Source organism: Perca fluviatilis, chromosome 2, assembly GCF_010015445.1.
Source record: "Perca fluviatilis chromosome 2, GENO_Pfluv_1.0, whole genome shotgun sequence".
In the NCBI taxonomy this organism is placed as follows: domain Eukaryota; kingdom Metazoa; phylum Chordata; class Actinopteri; order Perciformes; family Percidae; genus Perca; species Perca fluviatilis.
In genome coordinates, this window is record NC_053113.1 from 29,781,562 (window position 1) to 29,802,346 (window position 20,785).

Consider the following 20,785-nt stretch of genomic DNA (forward strand, 5'->3'; position numbering starts at 1 on the left):
AAGTGAGAAACAGTGTCGACCAATTTTAGTTTAAAATTTTGACCCAGAAAAACAAAAGGTTGCAGGTCGACGGGAAGACAACACAAGGGTTAACCTCCGGCCTCTCTACACTTCTCTTCCTTATCTCAATGCCGCCACCTTCTGGACAATGTGAGTATGACTACATTTGTTCTTTTAAGCATTAATGCATGCTGCAGATGTACTTTACATACAGCTAGCAGTGTCTCTGCCCCCAAATCTACCTTGATGGCCTGTCCAAAGCAGCCCTTCCCCAGCACCTCTCCATGGATGAGGTCAGATGGGCGGAAGATGCGGTGCGTCTGATTGGACACAACGCGGAGCGACTCTGATCGATTGATGTCCTTCCTATGGGAGATGGGGGACGCTGCGTTGCTGGAGCCTGGTGACTTATCAATGCTGCAGCTCCTCCTGGAAGGTGAGACGGGAAGAGAGACAGGAAGAGAAAGAAGAGAAGGAAAGTAAAGGAAGGGGCAAAGAAGAGGGAAGCAGAGTATTTGATGAGTGTTTGGAATTACAGGAGTTTCCTTATCAGATACAGTATATGTGGGCAGGAAGAAGCTCATACACTACAACTTTTCTATCATGTTTCTAACCTGAGTTAGAGCTAAACCTAAAGGAATACAAGCGATTAGCGATAGGCAATTAATTATTCAATCTACACATGTAGGGACGGCTTTGGCTCAGGAGCTAGAGCAAATAGTAAAAATATCTCCCTTATAAAATCTGCAATAAGCAGTACTAAACCAGTTTCTTACGTGATGATGCGGGATCTCAGGCTGTTTATGTCATGGTTGGGTGGCTGTGTGATGGGCAGGATGGGGCTGGGGCCCTCTGACAGAGGGGTGGACAGGGGGCCGTCCACTTCAGCCTCTGAGGAGCCTCCCTCCTGCCCCTGACTGTGAGGGTCGTGTTCGATGGTGAGCTGCAGCAGCCGGCTCGTCTCCTGGATCAGCAGGTCGATCTGGAGAGGAAGAGTTCAGATTGGTTGATCAGTCCACAATTAGAACAGCAGAGAGCGTTTGTATAGCTAGAGAAATGCTCTAATGAAAAAAGTCTGGTAAAACGCTTTACAGTGCTGCATTGAGTAAAGAACGAGATCATGATTTACAGTAAAGTAAAATCTTTCACTGTGCTCAATACCTCATCCAGAGGGACATGGTGAATGGGCGTCCCGTTGATTTCAAGGATCCTATCTCCGATATGAATTGAGTTTTTCACATCTGGACTGATGCAGTCTGCGTCCACCCTGAATAAAGAAGAACAATAAGCACCAAAAATGATAAAGAACTCTTTAAACACCTTTCTGCACACATTGAAAGTTTTTAGTTTGGACACGGACCTGAGATCTAATAAAGCCTCAGCTCATTTGAATAACAGTGACTTAGATTTCTGCTCATTTCCTTTTCCTTCCATTCTATTATACATTTTAAATGAATCTCATCTATCACACTGTCTACTCTTCTTTGTCATTTGTCCTGCACCATACTGACCTGTCCTAGACTCCACAAAATATGCACACACACACACACACACACACACACACACACACACACACACACATGGACAGATAGACTCACTGGGAGACTCTGACAGTAGGTCCGTGTTCAGGGCTGTAGCCATTGGTCGGACTGAGCGGCTGGTCGATGGCCACAGAGAAACCTCGCCCTCTGCGTCCGTTGTTGCCCTCGGCAGAGGCTGGGATGGACACAAGTGTGACCGTGTGCGGGATCCGTGAGCATGGCGAGTCCGGCAGCGACACCGGGGTGACGATGGTCTGGTAGTAACAGTGACCGCTGGAGCCAGAGAGAGGGGAGGGAAGGATAGATGAAATGAAGGAGGACGTTATAAAGAGGTAGTAAAGAACAGAGAATGGGAATCCTAGTGAGATTTCTGGCTCTCAAGCCATCCATGCAATCACAAGAACGTGTTCTCATTACAGCTTTTTTTACAGCATCACATGCTGTTGACAAGATGTTGCTTTTGCTGGATTTGGGAAAACACTGAGCTGACTATTATTCCCCGAAACATGAAGAATGCTCAGAATGTAAGAAAGAATTATGAAATAGCTGCGAAATGATTCAAAACTAAACACACCAGTGCTGAAATGTAATTTGAATGACCTTTCCTTTTACCTAACACACAGACCACTTTCACCCAATCGGCATGTAATAATAATCTGAGATCATCACGCTGTCATCATCAACTTCCACTCAGAGAAGAGGACAAAGGCTGTTCTGTCTGTGTTACACATTGAACCCTGACAGTCCCACTAACACAACCCCGGCTACACAAGTAAAGAACAACCTGAACTTGAAACAGACACCAAAGAGTGTGAGAGAAATTATTCTCATAATGAACCTGATTTGCATTGGCAGGTTTTCGATTAAAACCATCAAAACTGAGACAGAGCTGTGAATATGTTAATAAAAATGAGCTTCTCTGTATCTACTGTGTCTTGAGCGATTTACCACAGCACATTTTTGTCACCACCTTAAAACAACTGTACTTGTGTTTCTCTGGCTGTTTATTTGGTACAAAATACCAAAAAAGAAGCACCAAATCTCAAACAATAAACTAAAACGTGTGTTAAAGCTGTGGTTGCTGTGAATTTCCACCATTGCATTGTCGCCACAGTTGGTTGTAATGTCGACAAAAAGTCTTTTGAAGCCCAAAATATGCTGCATAAATTTAAGATTGTGTCAATCAACTGCAGCTTTGGCTTTTTGTGCGTTTTTTGTGGCTTTATTGTACTTCAAAGGGAGTGGATTAGTTTGCTGGAGAAGAAAGAATTAGGAAAACTTATTAAAAAAAGAAAATAATAGTTTGGTAAATTAGGGGGGGAACTGAGCTACAATACCACAAACTGCACAAGGTTTGATTTGCTAGTGTTAAAACATTAGTCCAATTAAAGACTGAAGAATGTAACAAGGTTTACATCTCACAGTCTGATTTCATTTTGACAGACTTTGACATTCGTGTGTTTGCATGTCTTATAATCTTGCGCTTGAGGCTCACCAGTAGAGTTTGGATCTTTCCACCAGAGCGTATGTGTCTCCATCACCGATGAACGCCTTGCAGTTGAGACAGGTGAAGCATTCTGGGTGATATTTCTGTTCCCCTGCGACCTGTGAAGAGAAAAACCAAAGACACAGTTTAAAGGACAATCTGCTTTCGATGTGCTGTGAAAATGTGATGTACTAGGATGTCAAAGGGATTGTTTTCTGATCTCTAGTGAAAACAATGCAGGGCAGGAATTCCCAACAGTGTTTTTGATGTGACCGCAGCAACAGGCAACATGAGGCTTTAATAACTGGTTGCAGAAGTAGGGCGAGGTCTGGTCACTGAGGGTAATACTGACTGAGAGCTGGGAGATTGAATTTGCTGCTGCCAGATCCCCCTCTGAGAGCTTAGGGCAGTTTTGCAAACAAGAGAGGGAATTGAGTTATGGCCAAAAAGCGAAGCAGGCAATGAGCAGATGAATCACACTGGCAGATCTGAGGACGATACTGCTGCCAGAGGTTTCAGCTCTGGATGTTCATCAGACCAACAGGAGGAAACCAAACATTGTTAAAACTATCAGTTAATCACAAAAAAATGAGTTTGAAATCATCAACTCTATAGAGTAACAACCTTCCCACATCTATTGCTGCTCATTAAATATGTTTGTTGTGACTCGGATCAACTGAGATATCGATTTATCTCTCTAATCTAATTTTTTGCGTCCATTGAACAAATGACCCACCCACTCAAATACGTGATGACTTCTATGCTTAAACATGAGCTACAATGTTAAGCACTAGAGCTGTTCGCTCCCCCGAGGCTGCGCTTGTGGTTTAATTTTGTGCTATGACTGGCAGAATTTTTCGGGAGGTAGCTCCCTGACAGCACTTCTCAACTGCAGTGATCTGCAATGCTAATTCGGTTTACCAGGAGTAAGGAGAGGTTCATGGAGGAGTGCTGAACAAAGAACAATCAATTAAATGCAATGGAAAACATAGACATTTTGTATTGTGTAGTCTTACTAGTTAAAGAGAAAATGGATATTTGCATATTTCTTTAGAAAAGAACATTTACAATATATTTCAAATTTCCAATACATAATTCAGAGAAAATGTCTAGATGATAAAAGTTTAAATGTCAAACCAGCATCATCAAAGAGCTAAATATGAGCTCATGGACGCAGCCACAATTCTGAGATACAGCCTTAGTAACTGGAGAATTGCGAAACTAACAATCGCCCAAAGAAAGAAATGTTACTTTTGAATGGTCCATAAAGCTGAACAAAACAGGAATTAAATGTGAAGATCAAAGAATCAATAAAATCATTGCTTACAGGCATATGTCTGCTGCCCCACCCTCCTTGGAGGGCAGCAGTGAAACCACGAGTACACACTCACATATAAACACATGCTGACAGCCCTCAGGCTGCAGGGAGGAAGACACTTTACAAGCAAGTATCTAATCTGAGCAGAACCTTCCAGCAAAATACCAGGAACACACACCACAACTTGGTTTTCATACAAGGAGTAATATAATCCTGACTTTACTGTATTTTCTGAGGTAATGGTTTTATATCCTCAATGTTTCTTGTTTTTGTAATGAGAGCAAAAAGACCCTCCAATCAACTTGCCGATTAAGCATTTTCCTCTTTTACAATGTTGTTTAATAGTCATGCTGACAACACAATATCATAGCAGAGAGACAGAGAGAGAGCTTCATAAAAAGGTGCCATAAACAATTTGAAAGTTCAATACAACAATTTATTTCATGATTTTTAGCATCAGAGTTGTTTTTGGCTAGCTTTGAATGTTCTCTCTTTGTGCGTGTGTGTGTGTGTGTGTGTGTGTGTGTGTGTGTGTGTGTCAATTAGGTGCCGCCCTACAAATAGGAAAGACAGAAAGAGAGGACAGCTGGACAGAGATGAAAAGGGTGTGTGGCTCTGCACAACCTGACACTCTGGCTACCATTTGCTTGCCAGGCACCACACACACACACACACACACACACACACACACACACACACACACACACACACACACAACCATATTTGACAGGTGACAGCTGCTGTGCTCACATTTAGGACATGCTTCCTGTCCAAAGTGTAGATAAAAAGACAGAGGGAGAAAGAGAAGGAGAAATTTCAAGGTTCATGTAGCCTCGTGGCCTCTTCTAGTGACAAACCAAATCGTGTACACATGTCTCCCCGGGGGAAGGGTGAGCAGGTCGACGGGGTCAAGGAGTAACTGTTCAGTTACCATGTGTGATGGGGATCTCGGTCACATAGTTGACTTGCGAGAGACTTCAGAAACTGTGTAATGGGCCCTCCGTTTATGGGATTACTGATAGTAGCTCAAACGTGCTCAAATTTTTATACTTGCCTTCTTAGTCCAGTGTTTCCCAACCTTTTTTCTTTCTGACCCCTTAATACAGAGTCTACTATTACACTACTTGTATGTCAATTCAATTAAAGAGGGATTATCCCTCCTCACATGTTTAATTTGCTCTTTTAGAGGCCTAGCTGGAGGTTGTAACAGCTATTCGTCAAATTGGCGATTTACTAAATTGGGTGATAAATGTCTAGTTAGTAGTTAGTAAAGACTAGTGATGTATAATTGGTGAACTGAGAGACCCTCACAGAGTTTTAACATATATGCCAAAAATCACAGTTTTAGTGGCTAAAGAATATTGAACTTTACAGTCAATCCTTTGTAAATGCAGGTATTTCTTTGGTTTATTTATGCATACATGTGTGTTTCAGAAGTAGTATTCATGCAGTTTAGACAGAGTGAGAAATATTGCATTATGCTAAGCTTGATACAATTATTTAGCGTTATTGGCAGAACGTTATACTTTTGGGGTATGTTAGGTTATTTAATTTATTAAAACACTTAGTTTTGTACTAGGCTACGTTTGAACTTATGAAGAGCTGGTTGTACCAGCTCTTAAAGAGGTAAAACATTAAATAATTTTACAAGAAAAGAGTCAAAGCCTGTAAAATAAACATTAGTAGACTTTTGTTTTCTCTCGTTTCTTAATCCTCTTGTGACCTTTAGATCCCTCTCAAAAAGACTACCAGGTTTTGGAGGCCCAATCTATTATCTAAAGGGTGATGACGCTGACGCAGTCACTCCTCAAGCACTGAAAAAACGACAGGCGATGGTCATCCACAGAGACTGCCGGCTAGGCGTGTCAGGGCCCTTAAGCTCTATTTGTTTTAAATGATTTACATGTTTAACATAAGTTAGCTGTGGAATGTGAACAAACCCTTTTAAGCCATTTGGAGGAATTTATGGCCGTCTAATGCTCTCAGCGACACTAAACAGCTAATAAACATGTTGGTAGTAAGTCAGGGATGCTTGACAACTCGTTCAGGCCATCACTCAACCATGTTGACTTTTCCTGAGCTGAGGTCTGGGTAATCACTTCTCTGGATAATATAATTAGTTTGCACCTAATGCTGTTCAATGTTTAGATTGGAGTATAAAACTATCAAGTGACAATCACTCACACGTAGGGTCGGGTCACATACTGTAACTATTTTCACAAATAAGAGGACATTTTTATTTTGATTCAATGGTGGTTTGCAGTTTTACAGCTTTTTCAATGTAAAATAAAGTCACACTAGAGCGCCACTTACTGTGCTCCAAGGCTGCAACACATCAAGCGCCTGGCCACTACGGAAACCAAAACTTGCGCATATTAAATTTGGAACCTATGATCGGATTTGAAACCAAATCCTCCAAACGATTCCAATAAAGAAACAATTCCATCGGAATCGTAATTTTTGAAACAATTCCGAATAGAGAGCCGAAGCCATGCCCCTTCCGGTGGACCTCATGGGACCTAAACTCGGAAAGAATATGAAAGGTAGTGAACGGGGAGAGGTAAATTATTTTTTGATCCCGTCATGTATTACAAATATGATGTTCGTCAATTTAAAAGATACATTTTCAACCTAAGAAAGTCTCAGTTAGCCGTAGGTTTGTCATATGACCACTTAGTTTTCTGTGAAACTGCTCATTGTTCTACATCTCCCGTCTCACACAATCTACCTTACCTAGCATGATGCTCGGCTTGCTCGCTAGCTAGCTAGCTTAGCTCTGTTCCACAACACATGTAACGTTATCTTCACTGCTGAGTTTTATCCAGTCAAGTGTTTTTAGCAGATAAGCAAAAGAACAAGCGAGATCCTCTGATCATTTGAGTAATGTTACGTCCCCGGTACGATACACACAGACATCGTAGCTTCAGCCAGACGTCATCCATGAAGTGTGTAGGCTTTCTAATTACGTATTTTCACAGTCTTATACTTCAACAGTTTAACAATAAACTGAGACTTTCTTCGGTTGAAAAATTATCTTTTAAATTGACAAACATCATATTTGTAATCCATTCAATCAATTCAAATGGGATCAAAAAATAATTATTATCTCTCCATTGACCATTGTTCATATTTTTTCGAAAGATAGGTCCCATTGGCCGGAAGTAGAAGGGCGTGACTTCGGCTCTCTATAGGAATCGGTTCTCGATGCCCCATCCTATTCATACCAGATGAATCAAAGGTAAACCTGAAGATTTTAATAATAATACAGAGGTAAACATTTAAATAAATACACATTTTTATTTTCCCTAAGCAGCACATCTCACAATCTCTAACGTCTACTTTTTAGTTGCTCTTCTTATTTGTCATGTTTCAAAATGAATCATCTAGTTCCTATTTTGACCTCATAACATTTTCAACACATTTCAGATTTTTTGCGTGAACTTTTCCAATTTCCTCACATAATTTCACATTTCCCTTGTTGATTATATCTGGTAATGAAGGGAGCATAAGTGCGTGTCTGCCATTTGTCAGCGGTAAAAAAACACAGACTCAGAGCAGCAATAAATGCCAGCTGTTCAAAAAAGAAGTTACTTGAAAATGAAGGCAATGTGATTTTCAGATGTCTGTTGCATCAGGGGGCTGATAGAGATCTTTTATAAAATCAAGTTCCCTCAGACTGAAGTAGATGAGAATTTGTCAGACACAGTGATTAGCCATGATGTATCCAATATATCAATCTATCACCGTCCAGGTGTTTTAGACTCATTATCATTAAAGTAACAATGAAAATAGGAATTGTTGCATGCATAAAATTAAACATTCAACATATTAATATTTTCACAACCCATTTCCCTTCTATAATATTTAAATTATTTGTGGTATTTGTTTATGTATTTGGTTATACATTGACTCATCAGACAGCTTGTTGCCGGGCATCTGTTGCTTAGGGACTGTAGAGAGGATCTCTAAATTGAGCTAAAACAAATCAGTTGATTAATCGATTAGTCAATTAATCCACTATCTTGATATTTGATAAATTGTCAGCCTCTAAAATGTGATAATTTGCCCTCTATGATAGCAATATAGATATATTTGTGTTTTAGACAATTCTTTACAGACCAAATTAATAATTTAAAACTAGTTCAGTTTAGGTTCAAGTGAACACACAGAGATTGAAAGTGATAAGGAATAATATATATCAGACACGACTTAAGACCAATAGTACATGTGTGTTAGCGCATGTGTTTATACACAGCAATACCTCATCAGGAACCTCTACATGCCTTCTGGTCTCTTTACCTCAACAAGTCCCACATAAACACCAGTTGGACCCTCTGACTTCACTCTGCTCTGGCTAAATGTGGAACGATGAGCTCATAACAACACTGCCGAAGGTGCTTCTGAATAGACTCGCTAAGTTATAGGAGATCTGGCTCTGGTCAACCTCATGTTTGATGTAATGAACTTTACTTAAAAAGCCTCCTTCATTGGCTAAACTCAAAAACACAGTCCATATGTGACTGAGCTACCAGAATCACCACATAGCTTAAGAATTGTGTTTAAATAATGATCTCATGCTGATGTTTTAAAGAAATAGTAAATACCACATGTTCAGTAGGTACCTTATACTCCCCACAGAGAGAGATACAACTGGGTCAGATCCCAAAAATGTGTCAAAGGGAATTCCTAAAGCGCCAATAGACTGATTAAAACACAATAGTTGGAGTAGATAAAAGGCCAATGGAAGACATGATCCTGGTTCCCTTTTAGACATTCTACAGTAGACATCATTTAGTCAAATACAATTAGACTGAAAGCCTGAGAGAGAAGACAGTAGGCCCCATTGATGCTGTCTGAATGGAAACCCCCGTTCAGCTACAAACAGTACAGAATCACAGTATACACTGGCCTCCGCTTTAGAAATGCTGTTAATGTATTCAGCTTCTTCTTTCTAAGTCTTGCATCCACTGTGGTTTACAGAGTGGTAGGTGGTAAATAAAAAATAACACGGTGCAGTGACAAGACAACTGTTGTTCATCTCTGAATGTGTGCACTCACACTTTAAATCCTACTTTTATCTGAGGAAGAATGCTCTCTATAAATAGCACGTGTTCCATGGCTCATCAGTTCTTCATAGCATGGAAAAAAAATGCATCGTACAGAAAGAGATCAGATCTGTTATTACTAGGCAATACACTAACCCAGTTTAAAATATCACACAAAACACAGCAGCATACAGTATCTAGTTGAAATATATAATCAAAAAGATGAAGATGGAGAGAATCTCTGCAGGAGCAACCGGCAAACCATCTCAACCAGCCACTTGAGACTTGCTTCCCTGCCTCCTCGCCGGCTCGTGTAAGACTGTACATCACCCATTAGAGACCCAGTAATCCAGAGCAGCAGCAGTGAACATCCTCACCTTCTTATCTCTTTTCCACAGCCTGAGACAGCAGAAGCTCCAGAAAAACAAGTCTCCCACCATATCAGCAAGAGCTGGCGACTCTCCTCGCTGTTCTAGTTCATTCTAGTGAGGTAGGCGCTGTCACAACAAAACACTGGCAGCGGCCAAACCGGCCAGAGAGACGGAGCTGCGGGGGGGAGGGAGGAGAGAGAGATAGAGAGAGAGAGCAGCCCACGCCTTTGCAGCTGAGCTCATCTCTGAATCAATGTCACTCCTCCTGGCTCTCCCCCTCCCACCCTGCCTTCCTCTTCTCTTTCACTTTTGCTATGACCTCATCGTTTCCTGTTTGGCCCCACCCACTCTTGCACACGTGCCACCCGGCTGCTTCAACCACACACCCCCACTCCTCACATCTCTTTTCCCATGCTGCCCCAATTCCTGCAATCACATTTCGAAACCAGTGAAAACTAGCAGTGTGAAAGTAACAGGCTTGACAAATGGGACATTATGTGGGGGCAAAATGTTCTTCGTTAGCTAATTTATTATCTTGTTATGTTAAAGTGAAAAAAAACCATAACAGCATTGTTTCAAGCACATTAGTCTCGCATTGCCAGACCTATCTCCACTGCGGTGTGTCAGCGCTGAAGTACGGTCTGGCTACACCACTTATCTATTCTGGGATAGGAAAAAAAAAGCTCTGGCTTGTTTGTATTTCTTTAAACCAATCGCAACCATCCTGGGCGGCACTAAGCACCGGATGCAGCAATGGTGCCTTTGCAAAATAGATAGCGGAGATGATGGAAAGGGAGGGACATCCGGCACGTGAGAACTATGCCAGATGTCAGGCTATATCCCAACAATGTGCATCCATTTAGCTAGACTACAAACATATAAACACAATAGCTTAACTTACATGCTAGTGCTAGCATGCTATCTCGTTCTCAATGGCAAAACACTGCTACAACACACACAAGTTCACCATAATCTACAAAAGAACTACTTACATGTCCCTGTTCTGCAGGTATTCCACGCAAAGTTGGAAGTGCACCCTCATTTAAAAGAAGTCTCCCGGTTAATCCTGACTGAAGTTGGAGAAACAGCCTTTCTTTTACTGTCTATGGAAACAGCTAGCTAGCTGATATATGATCCTTACCTAGCTACTGCGCATGTGTGAGTGCTAACAAAGATGATACAGAAGTAAGATTTCTCACTCTGTAGCTAAAACAGAGACCTGAACACAGGGTAAAAAGAGGAGCTGCACCAATGTGCAGTACAACAAAAAGATGGTGTTTTTTGAAAATGAAACCATGTAAACCTATTCTGGTACAACCTCAAAATACAATTATGAACCTGAAAATGAGCATAATATGGGCACTTTAAATGTAGAGAGCAGATCACAATCACATAGCATTGAGTATAAATTAAGTAAACATGATATTAATAGGGTTTAGCTGATTTATTAGCACTGTCCTGTAGGGCTGCTCGATTGTGGAAAAAATATAATCACGATTATTTCAGTCAATATTGAAATCACGATAATTTAACATGATTACTCGTTGACTTCTGGAAAGATGTTGCAATTATTGAACATGGAAAAAGTTAAATTAATCATCAGTAAAATCACATACAACTGTGAAATTTCCCTTAATACTTTTCCTATTTAAACTTTATTTTTTCATTCAGAACACAAGAGAAAATAAGAGTTTACTTGCAAAACGTGATGAGCAAAATAATTGATTTTCTCGATTATTCTGTTTTTGTGATCATTGGGAGCAGAAATCATAATCACGATTAAATTTCGATTAATTGCACAGCCCTACTGTCCTGCTCTACTTTTCTGTCCTCTCCTGCCTTGTACAATCTCTCTTCCACTGGTTTATCTTTGCTGCTGCGTCACTCTTTCCCTCTCTGGCTCTGTGTCTCACTTGTCCGGCTTGTTGTCTCACTTTCTTCACATCCCTAACATGTCCTGCATGCCATGTGTCAATCCCTCAGAAGACCATCTGAGTGGGCAGATATTAATAGACTCTCCACACTGCCTGTTGGTTCTCATGATAAAGCAGCGGAGACAGACTGCAGAGAGAAATGGCTGGTACAGAAAACTTAATTAAGTTACTGTATGTAAGCTGCATAAGTAAATGCTCCAGAGAAATCCACACACATCCAGGGTAAAAGTCAACACACAGAAAATACAACAACAGTCGCGTTTATGTTCAGTTTGAATCAGATTGTTTACAGAACTTGAACTGTATTGTAACTGCAGTACTCAGCAGTTGTGATTGTACTGATACACAACTAAAACAATTAAATTACACATCAGCTTCACAGTCTTAAAGTGACCAAATGTTTTGACTTTTTATTTTTGTTTTAGTCTTTTGTTATTAATTACAGTTACACCATCATCTATTTAACTTTTGAACATCACCTGTCTGGTATTCAGTAATTTCCTGCATGTTTTTTATCTGCTAAAAAACATAGTTGATGTATAGGTAAAGAATAGAGCAAGTTATCTTGCATCGCAAAAAAGACCAACATTATCTGTGATAAACTGGAGTGACATTTTTTTCTAATTCTGGGTGTGTCTCGAAGCAGCTGATAATTTGTCTCCCATCACCTCTATGCAGTAGATGCCATTATAAATATCTCGCAATCAAATGCATTTGGCCAATAATCTAAAGGAAGGAGAAATGACCAGGAATGCAACTTTTATCACCATTGTACCTGCAAGTATGTTATGTAGTAACTCTCTTTTAAAGCAAGACAAAATAAGACATTCCTCTTCATTACATTCAGTTGTTACTGCTACAGCTTTACTTGGTCTGGCATGATCAGTATCTTATGGAGGCCCATGTCAGCTAATGTTGCTGTAAAACAAACAACATTATGTTGACATAATGGCTATTTTCTACTTTTGCAACTGTTACATTATTTGTGCATTTTTATCCTGCAATAACTACATTTTTGGTTACTTGGAGGCAGTGGAAACAAGCTCTGAAGACAACAACAATGACATTATCATCTTCAACAGTGAAAAGTTGCATCAATTACTTCATATCACAGGTTTTATCAAACCTACTGGCAGTCAGCTCAGAAGTGACACCCAGCAGCCCACAGCCGTGCCACAGGGGATTTCAGCCTACAGAGGCTGCGACTTTCGTCAGAGTTTCCACTCTGGAAAGAGGAAATGATCAACAAGTTTCAAAAAAGACTTTGGTTAAGCTCACTGGTCAGGTTATGCTCTCTATAAATCTCATGGTTGATATTGAATGGAATGTTTAAAACAAATCTTCCATCACAGCATTGAGCCATCCAGCTGAAGTGCCCTTGAGCAAGACACTGAGGCCCTGGCAGCTGTGTGCGCCTGACCTCTCTCAGGAGTTTTAATGAAAAGACAACTGTCCCTTATCCTTGTTTTTATGCAAAACAAGTTTCTACACTGAGGCAGAGCGCTGTGTTCATACTGTGTTCAACGCCACTGATGAGCTCATCATCAACTTATCCTGCTGCTAGAAAAAACATTTGTCACAGCCTGAACAGCAACAACTTAACATAACAATATCATTTCCCAACACCTATTACACATTTGTCTGTCTTCACTTAGAGGCAAAACAATCATCAGGCGTTTATAGAAACAACTGGCAGATTCCCACTACCTCATACCAGAGGGAGTTGATAAAGTACACTTTGATTTGGGACTTTCCATTGGTTTGGTGGCCAACCCCCCAAAATATCTAAATTTCTCAATAATAACGACATATGTAGGAAAATATTTGTATACAACTCATAGTCAGAATAAGTTCAAGGCACAGAAACCAAAATTGGCTGTCTCTCACTGTTAAACTGCTCTGGTTAATCTTTTAAGCAGTTAAAGCAGTACCACTGAATGACATACAACATGTTCAGTATGTGTATCTAATACTGGAAACACTATGTAATGAGTAAAATCATGGTTTAGCAAATTTCATATCAAACAAACTTTACAAAAACACTCAAACTTAATCTCACTCATGAATTCATTACAAGTCAGGTCTGTTATTTAAGACAATGATGTGTTTATTCATTTTCTTTTTTCATTTCTTATTTGTAACAAAATGTTCCAAAAAGATCCAAATGCAAATCCAAAAACAGAAAACAATACTTGGCACACGATGTAACTTTCAGAACATGTGATTTTGATTTGGGAACATATGATGCCAAAAAGTCATTTCAGAGAAATGTCTTGGATTTCACTTTCAGCTATGCTGGTACTTCTTGCAATCTCATAAACAAAAAGAAACAAAGAAAGTCCCCAAGATTCCAATGCCAGATTTAATTGCCAGTAAGGCCAAAATCACAACCACCTAGTAGGAGCTTTTCTGTAAGCACTAACATGATGAAAACACACAAAACAGCAACTTCATGATTGGTCATGACAAAACAATAATGGGACCTGATGGACTAACAGCCAGACGTTTTGGCTGTATGGATGCCTTCTGAGAGAGAATGTCTTAAAATGTACGCCGTTATTCCCATACTTAAACAATATCGTATCTTTTCCCTCTCTTTGATAGTAGGTTTCCAGCCCACCTTTGAGTGTTGCTGTTCAGAACAGCCAACAATTTTGCCTTCCAACTAGTCATACTAACTTTTCTACCATTACCCGGCCTTTACAAATGTTAAACACGTAGCTTTCTATCCACTCATTCAAGTTAATCCCAAACTAGTCAATTATTTCCTTCTCCATCTATGGTTACTCCTGTGTTATATATCTGTTTTGTACAGCCTTTTTCACAAGTCCACTCACAAACCAATCATAGTTTTGTCTCTCATATCTCAAATATAAACAGTATACACACGGGGCCAGATGTACTAACACTTTTGCGCCCACTTCAGGCGTATTAGTTTCGCAAAGTGCGCGTAAAAGCATAGCGAGGTATGTACAAACAGGCCGCACTGAGGTAAAAGCACAGACTGCCTGTGGTGCGGACTGAAAATGGCAAATTGCGCTTTTCCGTGTCATACATATGCATTCACATATGCATTTCCCCTTGACATATGCATTCAAGGGGAAAGTGTGAATTTTCCCATGTATTCGTACAAAAACCTTCTGTGAAAGCGCGCCTCTATTTTGCAGTGAAAATTCTCCGCCTCTTAAAAGCAGGTGTAAACCAGCCGCAAGCGGGTTTCCTCGCATATGCCTCCCGGTGAAATGGCAGCAGTAATCCGAGCAAGACAAAGACATAGGCCAAGATTTTTGCCACAAGGATCACAAATTTTCAGTTGAGTGAACACAAAATCATTAAGCGTTGCAGGTTAAGCAGCCATGCAATATTACAGTTACTGGAAGAAATCAAAGTTGACATTGAATCTCCGACTCAGCATTCACATTGCATTCCAGCAGTTGTTAAACTCCTCGCTACAATACAAATATTGACATCAGGATCATTTCAAACAGTCATAGCATCAGCAGTGGGAATATCGTAGTCTGCACTCAGCCGTATCATAGCACCAGTACGCTTTTCTACAGCACAATTTACGGTATAGTGGGCGGAGAAAGGCTCTGAATACCCGATGAACTGCAGGTCTGGTAAATACGACGTAAGCTGAAGTATCACAGCGTGCGCTTTCTGCGGGTTGGACATGGCGCTGATAACGCTACATTCGCAAATGTACGTACATCTGGCCCCCAATATGTTCAGCATTCATATCAATGCCTTTCTGTATGTTGTGATGGACACAGCGTCCAGGACCTTACCTGTTTATATTACATTTCATGTTAAAGTTAATCATCTCACCAACATAAACTCTTCTACATCATCTACTCCACCTTTAAATCAAAGAAGGTTTGACCAAAGGCCATGGTATTTAATCATGAATGTCTTGCTAGTCAACATTAAACTGGAGTCTACTCTAAAGACACACAGGAGTGTTGAGAGCAACCTGATGACAGAGCGTCTTGGAAAAGATAACGCAGTGAGGGGGAGAAACCGTGAAACCAGAATCTCCTCTGAAAGTCTGGATGTCTAACAGGCCCAGGTCGATGTCTGGCCCCACTCCCATCAGCTGGCTCTTAGCCCTGGGTTGTTTGCAGAAAGGCAGACCCACTCTAAACTGAACGTGGAAATGGCTGGGATCACTGCACAGTATGAGGTGTGATGGACGGATAGAGTGAAGGAGGGCTGGTAGGAGAGGAAATTCAATTACATCAGTTAACTAGTATTCAGCACATTAATCAGTCTCAGTAAGGGCAGTAAATAACTGAGTAACATCATCTGGCTGAATTACTACCAGTTTACTCAAGGCTGAAGATGCTGACAGGAGCAGAAGCGGCAGATGAAGCTGCACACGCACACAGACACACACAGACACACACACACACCTGTGTACACCTAAACAAACACGCCAGCATGTACAGTCTAAGATATCATTGTCAATTAGGACAATGGCCCCATCCATAGGGCAGCAGTGGTCACTGTAAAAAAAACAATGTAAACGGTATACAATCACACTTTTCTATCTATTTTCACAGACAAGTTATTTTAAGCTTGACAGTTAATCCTTGTGCTTGGAAACAGCAGTCAACAAAACAATGTACACTTAAGGTCCACTTACTTGCTTGCAACCAACATGGACGAGAAGTTCTAAAAGTTGGATAGCCGGTGTCTTCTGCTTGTATGGTGGGCATCACTGTGGTAGTAGTAATGAAATCCCATACCTTACATATTTATTGTTTTGGTCTGGCTGACCATCAGTTCTACGTTTTTGTCTGCAGACTATGACTCATCTCTGCATCATGGAGCTTGAAGTGTTTTCACTAACTGTGACCGCAGCCTTTTCTACTGCAGTGGCATCAGTGAATTTTAAAAATAGGACCGTGTTCGCCTGCTAATCTGCGCAGATGTCAGAGTGACTGTACAGGACTGGAGTAGACTGGGTGTGGCACAGACGTAGGGAGCTGCCCTTCATGTCTACAAGGTAATACAATTGTTCTGGCCATCTTGGCAACTAAAGGCTGATTGGCTGACCGATCTCAAATTTATTTAAGTGTAACTGCAGATACGGTCAATCAGTGTCTTTGCACTGTTAAAGGAGCAGTAAACCAGAGAAGGAGAAATAAGAGGAGAGGTGGTGCTGCAATCTCTCTCCACCTAATTCACTTTAGAGTCTCCTACATGTTTCATTACTGAGATTGCACTGCAAAGGGCAAGCTGTCTGGAGTAAATGATAAAATACACACACACACACACACCCACACACACACACACACACACACACACACACACACACACACACACACACACACTCAGAGATGCAGAGAAAGGCCTAGCCATGAATGATTTCTGTTCATCGTGACCATGAAACATGACCTAATGAAGCTGCTGGCTGCTGTAGCTGACCGGGAAGCAAATGTGTCTAAGAAGATGCATATGTGCAACAAATGAACTCGGCTTTTTATTTTAACCAGCTTCCTCTATCAAAGGACAGTCAGTGAATTACTGTATTGATCAAGTCAGTAGTCTGGGTTTAGAACAGATACATTTTCATCGTCAATGGTGGTTGTTTAACAATGAAGACAACAACTCCCATGATCCCCATGATGAACAATTTCACGACGTCATCAAAAAGTCTGTGTTTCGATTGAGAGGCCTCTAGTGCAGAGAATTACATAATGTATGTTAAACTGCATTCAAATTGTATTTTAATGAATATTTCAATCTATGCAGTAGAAGAAAACGTGTAGCAAACTGAGTGAGGCAAAAATCAACATACATTATGGGTGTTTTATGTGTGATTTTGGAGGTGTGTGTGTGTGTGTGTGTGTGTGTGTGTGTGTGTGTGTGTGTGTGTCTTTGCAAACTAAAGCCCTGAAAATGGCCTTGCATTTGTACTAAGAAGTGGTCTGTGTTTTGGGCTGAAAAGAGTGCCAAAATTGCACTGCATCGCCTAATCATTAACACAGCCTCAGCTGCTCCTCTCCCATCACCTCAGCAGGGGTGAGTTCATTTGGCGCCAGGAGATCACTGAACAGGCACAAAAAAAAGGAAAATTGCATTGCACCTGCATTTGTGCTGCTGCTGGCTTTGCGCCGGCAGGGAAAAAGAGCCCAGCATATACTGTTACACCGACATACAGTATTAATCAAGCCTTGAATGTGTATGATTCCATCACTAATCAACAAACAGACACAACTCTCCTTTGATGCGTGTATCTTGTCTTTTCTATAATGCAGCAGCATTATCAGTGGAGGCTCACTCTATTGTTTAATTGCTTTCCGGTGCTGTGACCACATCTATTCTGCACATGAACTTCTCTGCTCTCCTGTGTCACAACAACAGCTCTGACTTTCACTGGTGGTCTGTAAGACAATCTGACAAAGCAACCAAAGGCATCAGGGTCAGTTACAGGTCTGGCACAAATCCTACGTGCACACACCAACCAGTAAGGCTGTAAATGCATGGACTCAGGTGTGTGTGTGTGTGTGTGTGTGTGTGTGTGTGTTTGTCTTTGCATGTACATGTATGTGTGTACTGTGAGTGTCACAGCTGCAGGCTGTAACTCGAGGTTTACCAGCAAACAAAGAACCAGGGAGCGGATGATAGATGAAAGTCAGCGGATGAATCCTCTTACCATGATGAGGCCGGTGGTGATCGGGTCATTGCAGCCATGGCATAGCTCCCCAAATTTGGCCCAATAGTCCTTCTTGCAGAAAAGCCTTCCATCCTTTTCATAATACCAGTGGGACAGCGAGGCGCTGCACTCACAACACCTGACAAAAGAACAGACGGAAAGAGATACATGAGCAGTTGAGCAATTACTTAACTCCTTTATAAGCCCAAAACATACACAGAACACCTATCATAAAGTCCCAGAGTTATTGAAATTGCACATCTACAACAGTCCATAGAAATACAATTTTATTTCTATGTATATATTTAATTTATTATTTTAAATTAACATATTGAATTTACAATAATATAAAGCTGGAACCAGAAAATATTTTGCATTTTTGCTTGATGAATGACTTAAAACATTGATTTCAAATATCTTTGAAAAAAATAATAGATTCATAAACTATTATTTTTAACACTAATTGTACAATATTTCTACATTTGATGAGCCGAAAAAGCTGAAAACACAAGTGTCCAACATCATCAGTATGTCACTGAATCAGCAGTTCAGACCTCCAGGAACTTTAAAAAGTGCACACCCTTGTGTTGACAGAACAGTATGTTGTACTGCATCCTCCAAACTGTACTTTACCCTTCTAATGGCATCCTAAAGGGCCCTAAATTATAGTTTTCATGGTGATAATAAGTCCCATTGTGGCTCTATCACAGACCACTACAACTGAGGTGGAACCTTACACACTCTATGGGTGGAACAGACAAAAATGAGATCACACCAACAACTATGGCTGGGCCTTAGAAAAACAGTAATGGCAAAAAGGGAGGAACACAAGACAAAACAATGTCATTGCAGCTGAACAACATGTGCAGTGTGTGCCATATGTAAATATTTCTTTAATCAACATCAATCAGTGGCCTACCAGAAGTCGAACTTATTTTAAATGTTTTTTTCTAAGAAATCCGTCCTTAGTGTTTGTTTTGACTTTGATTTGACTTGACACGGTGTAACGTAAAGAGTGCTGAGGCGACGGGGGTAGCGTTAACGTCACGTTACCTGTTGCTCTGAGTTTGGTCATGTTCCGTCTCCGCAACTGAACCCGTGAAGGAGGCAGAAACAGTTTGCAAACTTAACAGCACGATAAGTCACCAGCGCGTCTTGCACCATCTTTCATAGGATTTAGGCTACATGCAGAGACGGTTTAAACCAGCTACACTTGTTTATCAATTAAGTAACGTACGACCATAAATATGAAACAATAAAACAAGCTATTGTTTCATTTATGTGCGTACGACGAGGTTGACAGCACGTCTCCTAGCAACGAAAGCTATACGAAAGATATCAGTCAACTCTTGCAATGCTCCCCCCTGAGGCCGAAAGCATGCTGCTTCTGTTCCGAAAACAATTTTATTATGAAACATGTAAAAATGTGTACAATGACTGCAGCATAGCAGTGACCTAATAAGCGCCGCTGGTGTAGGGGTATCATGCAAGGTTCCTATTCTTGCAGTTTGATTCCCTGGCGGAGCATGCTTTTTACTGCATTTTGTTATCTCAGTACCTGTAGGCGCACTCTGTGAGGACAATAAAGTTGAATCTAATCTAATTTCGTTACACATATAGTGCTCCTCACGTAAAGTTATCCAGGGGCAGACAGCAGCATTATGTTTTGCATTTCTGAAAATGAACCCTTGTTGTTGAGACTGTGTTTGGAATCTACTTTTTTCTCAATCAGCACCATCCAACATAGGCTAATTATATGTAGAGCTCTGTCTGGTCTGTTCTTCTGACTCCAGAGTTCCATAGAAAGCTGCTGTAAAAGTCCAGAGTGACGTTAGCCTCATAGACATCAGACACTGACAGATCGAAGGGCGAATGACAAAGATCGAGGACAGACAGAGGGCGACATAATAACATAACATAATATGGTGACAAAGAGCATGGGTGGTGACTGACAATGCAAATAAGCAAACACGGTGCAAATGCTGGTTTGATAGTCAAAATAGTGACAAAAACGGACAAAGAAGGTTATTTACTGTATATCCTGGTAATTGATAATGGATGATAATTCTTAGCAGAGCCAAGGGTGTTAACAATCTCATGTAACTCAGGCCCATCTGTTGTTGAAAAACACACCAGAATAAACCAGGTATAGTAATAATATATGTAATATAATAAACCTAAACCTTACAGATCTCCCCATTGATTAGAAAATGTGTCTATCTGTTCTTTTTCATTATAATTTGTTTGTAAACATGTCATGTATTCATTGATGTGGTTAAGTGGGCACATTTGCGCTGCGTGTGGCCATATATCAAAAATCGTGCTAATCCCTATGCTTATGGTAAAAGCATTTCTGTACTGTATGTATGAGTTAGTGCACTTGCATCTGCATGCTTGCAGCCTTGTATGTGCTTGTTTGTAATCTGTAT

General features: G+C 40.6%; 1 protein-coding gene across 4 annotated transcripts in view; it reads right to left on the reverse strand.

Annotated features, from left to right (window-relative positions):
* limk1a (LIM domain kinase 1a) overlaps nt 1–20,785 on the reverse strand; it is a 53,853-nt gene that overhangs the window by 6,037 nt on the left and 27,031 nt on the right. For 3 of the 4 annotated variants that reach the window (XM_039824641.1, XM_039824649.1, XM_039824644.1), the window contains 6 exons: nt 18,357–18,495; nt 3,037–3,146; nt 1,599–1,814; nt 1,162–1,267; nt 777–982; nt 243–429 (listed from right to left, as the gene is read on the reverse strand). In XM_039824641.1, coding sequence (XP_039680575.1) covers nt 243–429; nt 777–982; nt 1,162–1,267; nt 1,599–1,814; nt 3,037–3,146; nt 18,357–18,495 — 964 coding nt within the window. Of the gene's footprint in view, nt 1–242; nt 430–776; nt 983–1,161; nt 1,268–1,598; nt 1,815–3,036; nt 3,147–9,767; nt 9,942–18,356; nt 18,496–20,785 lie in introns of those variants that run through there. The other variant, XM_039824653.1, reaches the window with a different exon arrangement.